This window comes from Hesperophylax consimilis, chromosome 17 (assembly GCF_061612785.1).
Source record: "Hesperophylax consimilis isolate HC1 chromosome 17, BYU_Hcon_1.0, whole genome shotgun sequence".
Lineage (NCBI taxonomy): Eukaryota > Metazoa > Arthropoda > Insecta > Trichoptera > Limnephilidae > Hesperophylax > Hesperophylax consimilis.
In genome coordinates this window covers 8,562,215-8,570,635 of record NC_142852.1, presented here as the reverse complement: position 1 = coordinate 8,570,635, position 8,421 = coordinate 8,562,215, and the positions used below count along the sequence as shown (strand labels likewise).

Here is an 8,421-nt window from a genome sequence, read left to right as displayed (position 1 = left end):
AAACCTAGAATTTGCATGGCCTTATTGGAAATTGTTTCACAGTGACGATCAAAGGTAAGTTTTCTGTCAAAAATAACACCAAGGTCTTTGATAAATGGTACTAATGCAATTTCATTATTGTTAATTGAATACGATATGGTTATTGGAGTCCGTGAACGGTAAAAACACATGTGGAAACACTTTTTTACGTTTAGGAATAATTTGTTTATTTCACACCAGCTAGCAAGTCTATCTATATAATGCTGAAGGATAAGTGCATCATTTAAACATTTTATAATCTTAAAAAGCTTTAGGTCATCTGCAAATAGAATGAATTTGACATTTTCGAAACATAAAGATAAATCATTTATAAACAATACGAAGAGAAGTGGGCCCAGATGAGAGCCTTGAGGAACTCCAGATGTTACTTTAAATTTATATGAGACTTTATTATTTAATTTTACCATCAGTTCGCGGTTACAGAGGTAACTATTCAACCATTTTAGGAATGATCCATGTATACCAAGGGCTTGCAGTTTCGCGAGAAGGATATTAATATTTAACTTATCAAAGGCTTTTGAAAAGTCAGAATATATTGAATCTACTTGTGCACGAGGCGTGAAAGCTTCACAGATATAGTGTTCATACAATAGAAGATTGGTTGTGGTAGACCGACCGGTCACAAAACCGTGCTGTTCTGGAGTAATAATATGCCTAAACTTAACAGCAATTTTATCTAAGACAATACTTTCAAACATTTTCGGGGTGGTAGACAGTATGCAAATTGGTCTATAATTTAAAACACAATTTTTATCACCTGATTTAAATACAGGTGTCAAGTGATTAAGTTTCCAAGGATCAGGATATATTCCAGTTTGAAGTGACAGATTGAATATGTGTTGAAGTGGAGCTGCTATAAACTGAGCGCATTCCTTTATGAATACCGGTGGAATTTTGTCAGAACCTGACCCCTTCTTACAATCTAGAGATCTGATCTTTGTATTAACATCATCCAGAGAAATTTGGCATGTTGATATGTCAGTTACATTGGTGTATTTAAATTCAGGTATAGTTACATTATCATTTTTCTGTTCATAAACACTTGAGAAATGATCAGCAAAGAGGTCAACTATTTCTTGATCACTGTCAGCATGTTTTCGCCCTGAATACATTGATCGAGGACAGCCGTTGTTGTCTTTAAGAGTGTTAAATATTATATCTATTAACTAACAAACTATCTAACCATCATCCCGTTTCCCCGCAGGGGTAGACAGAGAGGACTGACCGCCAAACAACTCGGTCTTGGCACACACTCCTTGCCTCATTCACATTCATACATACTCTTCTATTATTCTGACTCTTGACATGGCCCGACTCAAGTATCTGATTCACTTGGTCGTGCCATGTCTTTCTCGGGCGTCCCCGACTTCTGCTACCATTCACACTTGCAGCATATATTCTCCTTACATTCTACATGCCCGATCCATCTAAGCGTCCCTTTCTTGATCTTATTCATAACGCTTACATCAGCCTTGACTACTTTACGGATCTCAACATTTCTCATACGATCATACATGCTTTTACCACACATACGCCTCAGGGATCTCATTTCTGCAGCATTCAGTCTACTTTCATCTTTTCTCTGCCAGTTCCATGCCTCATTTCTATACATCAGGGTAGGTACCAGCACACCATTGTGGACTGCTAGCTACCTTCTTTGGACATAGTTTTATTAGCGCCAACTGCGTTCAGTCCTCCATGAATGGAGTTACCTGCATTTCCCCTTGTTTCAATATCTCTGTCAGCCTTCCCATCTCTCTAGAATATACTTCCTTAATACACAAACTCATCCACCTGCTCCAAGTATTCCTCATTCACAGCAATATTGCACACTGTTTTCGTACGCTATCTTTTAAACACCATGACTTTAAACTTACTTACATTCATCATTAACTCATTCTTCATACATACTTAGTTCATCCTAGACACGAGAGACTTTAGATCTTCCATTCTGTTAGCAATCAGCACCGTATCATCAGCATACAACAGGCAATATACTTTCAGATTACTCAAATTCGCGCCCAATCCCACCTCTTTTAATTCTTGCATACAATTATCCATGTATCAATGTATGATTGAATAACCACGGTGACATTACGCAGCCTTGTTTAACACCTTTTGTGATGTCAAACCAACCCGTAAAACCACCGTTCATTCTAACACATGCAACACTTCCCTCATAAAGAAACGCAATTGCCTGTGTGAGATTCGTTTTCACTCCATACTCTGTAACCATCTCCATATTCTATCCACCGTCCTGCGGTCTGTTATCATTTGATTAGAACGATCTGCATTTTTTCACTAACTACAAGACAAGAAAAATAATTTCTTTCGGGCTTATGTCAGCTTTGAGGACACTGTGTGAGGGGTGTTTTTGAGGAAAGGAAGGGGTGCACAGGTCCAGCTTTGTGCAGGTGCAATTGGAGTTCTTCGAGCGCTCCTTGCGCCAACTTGCCAAGGAATCAAGACGCTGATAATAATAATAATAACATGGAATTTATATAGCGCAGTTTAGTGTCATTTCTAATATAGCGCCCAGAGTTAGTTCCAGAGATTAACTTTTAATGTTTACCTAAAATATATTTCAGCCGGTTTCTTAGGTGTTGAAATCAGGCATTCATGTTAAAATCACGAATGGATAGAGTAATGAATGGTATGTACAGGCTTTTCCAATAAGAGGTGTTATTTTGAATAGACCGCTATTTCGGTAGATGTTACTTTTGAAGCTGTCATTTTTTGACATTTGACAAGTACTACGCTATTAATAAAAATGGAACGATACACGCTTTAACAACGCATTGAAATTATTAAAATTCACTTGAGTGAATCAAATGCAAATCATCTAGAGTGATGAGGCCCATTTCCACCTCGGTGGCTTCGTCAACAAGCAAATTGTCGCATCTTGGGCTCGGAAAACCAGGGTTTTCCAATAAGAGGTGTTATTTTGAATAGCCCGCTATTTCGGTACCTAGATGTTACTTTTGAAGCTGTCATTTTTTGACATTTGACAAGTAGAAACTACATCATTAATAAAAATGGAACGATACACGCTTCAACAACGCATTGAAATTATTAAAATTCACTTGAGTTAATCAAATGCAAATCATCTTGAGTGATGAGGCCCATTTCCACCTCGGTGGCTTCGTCAACAAGCAAATTGTCGCATCTTGGGCTCGGAAAACCCAAGAGTTATTGTTGAAAAGTCTCTTTATCCTCAACGTGTGACTGTTTGGTGTGGTGTATGGTCCCGCGGAGTCATTGGACCTTACTTTTTCGAAAATGATACGGGGAATGGATTTCGCTATCGAGAGATGATTAATGTTTTTTATGGCCGGAATTGGATGGTATTGATCTGGACAACGTTTACTTTCAACAACACGACGCTACGTGCCACACGAGCAACGAAACCATTGATCTTTTACGATTGAATATCAAAATAACACCTCTTATTGGAAAACCCTCTTTATTTCCTCATATACCTATAGGTAACGCATAAACCACTTTTGTACGCTTTATATATCTGGGATAATGTTAATTTCAGATAAATGCCTCAAATAATGAAGCCATATTCCAGGATACTGCAAACAAAGGATTCGTGTGGTCTTCGTACTGCGATTCTATACACAATCTCGCATAACGAAGAACAAATCCAAGAATTTATACTCTGACACTATTTTCTCTAAGAAAACTTCTTCAGTCGTTCACCGATCGTTGAGATTTGTGATGTCCCACTTCAATTTCTTTGATAAACCACCCTGCTGTTGGAATCTACGGTCTAATATTGCTGATATTAGACTATGCTGAAACTGGCTCGATATTACTGAAGCCTTTTTTCTTTTTTTTTAAATTAACCCCACACAGGAGGACCTGAGGAAAATAATTTAACTCAGCGCCTATGCTGTCTTTTAGGATGCTCTGTGGAGGGTCTTCTTTAAGGAAAGGTAGGTGAGGAAGTTCCGGGAAGATAAAAGGTATGAGGGTTGGGTAAGAATCTAGGGATAAGTGTATTCAGAATTGGCGGACATACGAGTATATCTATCCCACTGCGGCGCAAGGCGATTGGTCATGAGATCAGTTGGAGAGATCAAAGGGTCTCCCCAAATTAGCACCTACCGATCTGGAACGCCACGCAGCTCGTAGGCAGGCGCATACTGAACACACCTTACCCGAGCAAATCACCAAACGTATCGAACCACTTGAGGTGACCCATGGCAGAATGCTTCCCAGGGAGGCGGTACCCAAAACCTCCTCCCAAATTGAAACTTTGATCAATGATCATCCTTTGCTTCTCCTGTCATTTACTTTACCTCTAACCATAAGCTTCTCTTCTTTATTTTTTTTCCATTTTGCAATAAAAAAGGTAACCCTCTTCCAATAAAATAAACCATGGTGTTCCTCAAGGAAGCGATTTGAGACCTCCACTAAACACGATCATTATAAATATATGAGGCTTGTGGCACCAACGCGTCTTCCACTGCTTTTTCTACTTTCCACTAATCAAATCAAATATGAATATGAAAACAACAAAAAAACTTTATATTTGCAGAATACGTTTTAACGAAACCTTTATTAATCAAAAACGTGCATTATTAGCATAGTTTCTTAATTATCTTGGGTTGACAGGCTTTTGGGCCCCCAAAGCCGAGGCCAACTGGTTGAAGCACGTTCGGTTTGCGGGCAAGAAGGCAAGGCAGTGCCTTCAGGGTTGGGTTGGCTGGAACCATCTGTAAAGTAATGAACAAAATAAATAACAACAAAAATTAAACAAAACTCAACAGTCTCACGATATTGGATATTACAGTACTACCAGTAAACTACATTCCAGCCTCAAAACTTAATAATCTTATGAGACAATAAAGCAATCCTCTCTTTCAGATATACATTGTACAGCATCGCCGCCTTGATCCATGCCTAACCTCTTGAAACAGTTGGAAAAACCGTCGAACGGCAAATCGGCTTAAGTCTATTTGCCGAGCAACACACACTGTCGTATCTATGATTGCAGTAGTGCCACCACTTGAGCGGTTTCGTAAGCAGTGGTGTCGATTTCAACGGGTTATTTTCTAGCACTAATTATTAACGTGTGTTCTCTTCAACGGGTTGTTTTCTAACACTAATTATTAACGTGTGTCCTCTTCAACCAACATTTGAAACTTATTTTAGAAGAAGTGCGATTGTTGTGACACAAAACATATCATGAATAAATAAGCTAAAAGTATACAAGCTTGGAATCTGAAAAAAAAGTTTTTATGCGTACGTGACATGTTTACGAAAAAACTGTTTCGTATGTGCTCATGAAAAATTTTGTAACCTCCTACTACAATAATTATTACATATTTTGTGTATATTGGTTTCTTGGTTGACAAACTATATTTTCGTTAAAAAAATATAAGTGCATTTAAAAAAAAAAGGAATTTTACGATAGGAGCGTTCTAAATCAACATAAACACTATAAAAATTAAAATTACTTTATATGGTTGAATTTAAAAAAATAACATTTGAATCGCATCGAGATAATTCTCAAAAAGAAAATTCAATTAAATAAATGTAAATTTCAATATATCGTTAAGGTTCTATGGGACGAAGACAACGAGTGGTGATTAGTTAATTGGTGAAAAGCAATATAATGATCTTCATCGATCGAATTAGATCAGATCGAACAGATTAGAGAAAATAATAAAAAAATATTGGCTAACTTACCAAAACTGAGGCGAGCATGAAGCAAACTAGGAACAGAGTACGGAACTGCATTGTGAACTATTGATTGGTTTAACTGATCAATGTTGATTATTGGTTGATGCGATGTTGGTCCAGCTTTTATACTTTAGCAAATACCTGCTGTATTATCATTTTAAATGCCAATCCAATAGACCGATCCAATCTGCAATATGCGAAAAAGTTTTTAACCATTGCTAAAACAATTTACTTATTTTTGCATTCTGACTATTTGGATCGTGCCTCGCAAGTTTTCTGTCTAATTTACGAAATTCATTCACTTCATCATGTTGCCATGTCTTTTTTTCATAAAATTTTACGTCGTGATGATCTCCTAATACTTCTTTCTCCATCCACCTGCTTTACACGACGAACATTATGTACTGAGTGCTAAAGGGACGTACTTGACTTACCAGTGATTCCTTACATTATTTCGAACAACAAATGTGAATTAAATTTTCGTCTCTGGTGATTTTTAATGTACGTTTAAAAAACAGCTTAAGAAAATTGTTACACGTGTGGTCACTGGTAACTTAGCCAAGTAACCGTTTAACCCTCACATCGCTCTTAGCTGTCCAATTCCTCTCCCTTAACACCCTGTAAAATTACCCGTTATTTTGGGCTCATAACAATCCTGCTGAGATTTTTTAAATTATTTAAAACAATTTCCCTCACCTTTGTGGCTGTAGTGTGGAGGGTGTTTTTAAAGAATGGAAGATTAAGTTGTGGGAAATTAAAAGGGTTGAAATGGTGGGTGGGAATCTGCAGTTCAGTGTATCCAGGAGTATCAGACATATAAATCCATCCCACCCACTGTGGTTGAAGATGATGGGTCGAGAGAGTCTCAATGGAGAGATCAAATAATGGTCTCTCTCAACTGGCCTCTCCCAATACGGACCCCACGCAATTGGTGGGCAAACGCATCCGCTACCAAGACATGCTCAAACCTCACCCCATGAGTCCCTAAACGTAGCGACCCACTTGGGTTGACCTATGGCTGAGGTGTTGGTTATCAAATAAAAGATTCCGGGGTGGCGCAAATTTTTGAGACCATATCAAAAAGCTGTATTTACTGTCGAATGACTGAGTTCACAAATTGACATGTTTCAAAGGCGTCGTGGATTCAATTCCTCTGTTGGGTAAATCGTCCTAAATCGTTGCACAAACAACATCTTCTGCGTATAAGATCGGCGCTTACCGCATGTTTGGCCTTCACAGATACTGCAGTACTTCCAACATACTCATACTCACGGAAGGGCGAATACCGGGTTTTCAGAGAGGAAACAACTCCAAAAATGTTCTTATGTGGTCCTTTGCATCGTAGCACACTGAAGAAAGCGTCTAATGCTTAGCGTCTTTTTTCTATTATTTTTTTCTTTTATTGTATTATTTTTGTTTTTTTTTTTATTTATTTTTACTTGATTTTCCGATTTTATATCCGGGTTAAATCTTCCCCATAGGAAAAAACTAAACCCTTCCACACACTTTTCCACAAATGATCATCTAGTCAATCCACACTATGCAAGTGCATTATATAAGCAAAATAAATACAAAACAATACAAGAACAACTCGTCAAATCACCAGAGATCAAATGGGAAAATAATTCACCGACTCCAGATATTTTCATATCGGAGGGTTCGGCTCGGTAGAACTCCTAACAAGGCCTATAAATCCTATCGATCCCTCAATATAAATATTTAAAAAATCTTTCGTTATCCTACGATTTTTGCATTTTTATATATAAATTTTTTGAGAGATCTAATACGCCTACATTTTTAATGAGAGAGCTGTGTATAGTGCCAGTAGCCGAAATAACGAATGGTAATATTTTATTATTATTTTATCATTACTGTATTGTTATTGGATTATTATTTTTTGACTATGGTACTATTATTATATTTATTATATGATTACCGTATTGTAGTATTATTGTATATGGTTGTATTATTATTTTATACCGATGTGTTATTACTGTATATGTTTTATGGGACGTATGGGATTGCACAAATCTCCCCACATTCCAGAAATAACTCATTATTATTTTTATTATTATAGAAACCGGAATTAACAAAACAATCAATAAAAAATATCATGAATTGACGGCAAAGATCTTTTTCGGTGATAGTGTTTTACTAAACAATATAAGCGCATCATTTTAATTGCATTACAAACAAAGAAAACAATAAAACTGTGTATGAACAAATGCAACTTTTTTATATTGTTCAAGATATTTCAAGTGCAAACATTGTTAACAAATAATACAGCGTATTTACACCGTTAGCAAATACCCGGTAATATTAACAATACCTCCAACTTCTGACAACTTTTCCCATACATTCATGCTACACTAGCGCCTCCTAGCGGTATGAGTTGTGTGCCTTGGTTTTCTCTCATACATTGTAAATAATATGATCTCCATTTTAGAATATTTAGAATATTCATTCAGATAACATTTAAAAGATTAAAAACTATAAATTGCATATTCCTATACAAAACATTTATTACAATTACCTCCTGGATAAAATGTCTCTATTAAAACTTTCAGAAAGGAGAATATGCACAGATTTAATACTGTGACAAAGAATACTACATTTTAAAATTGACTGTCCCGAATTACTTCAATTTATCAATATCCATGTTCCCAAAAAATCATGCCGACATTTCTT

The 8,421-nt window shown here is 36.7% G+C and overlaps 1 protein-coding gene across 1 annotated transcript; it reads right to left on the bottom strand.

Annotated features, from left to right (window-relative positions):
* Window positions 1-4,587: 4,587 nt before the first annotated feature.
* LOC149415907 (uncharacterized) lies at window positions 4,588-5,878 on the bottom strand. Its single transcript, XM_089641817.1, has 2 exons — window positions 5,740-5,878; window positions 4,588-4,763 (listed from the first exon to the last, which is right to left on the bottom strand). Exons 1-2 carry the CDS (start codon window positions 5,788-5,790, stop codon window positions 4,629-4,631), a joined length of 186 nt encoding a protein of 61 aa, XP_089497943.1. The 5' UTR covers window positions 5,791-5,878; the 3' UTR covers window positions 4,588-4,628.
* Window positions 5,879-8,421: the final 2,543 nt, after the last annotated feature.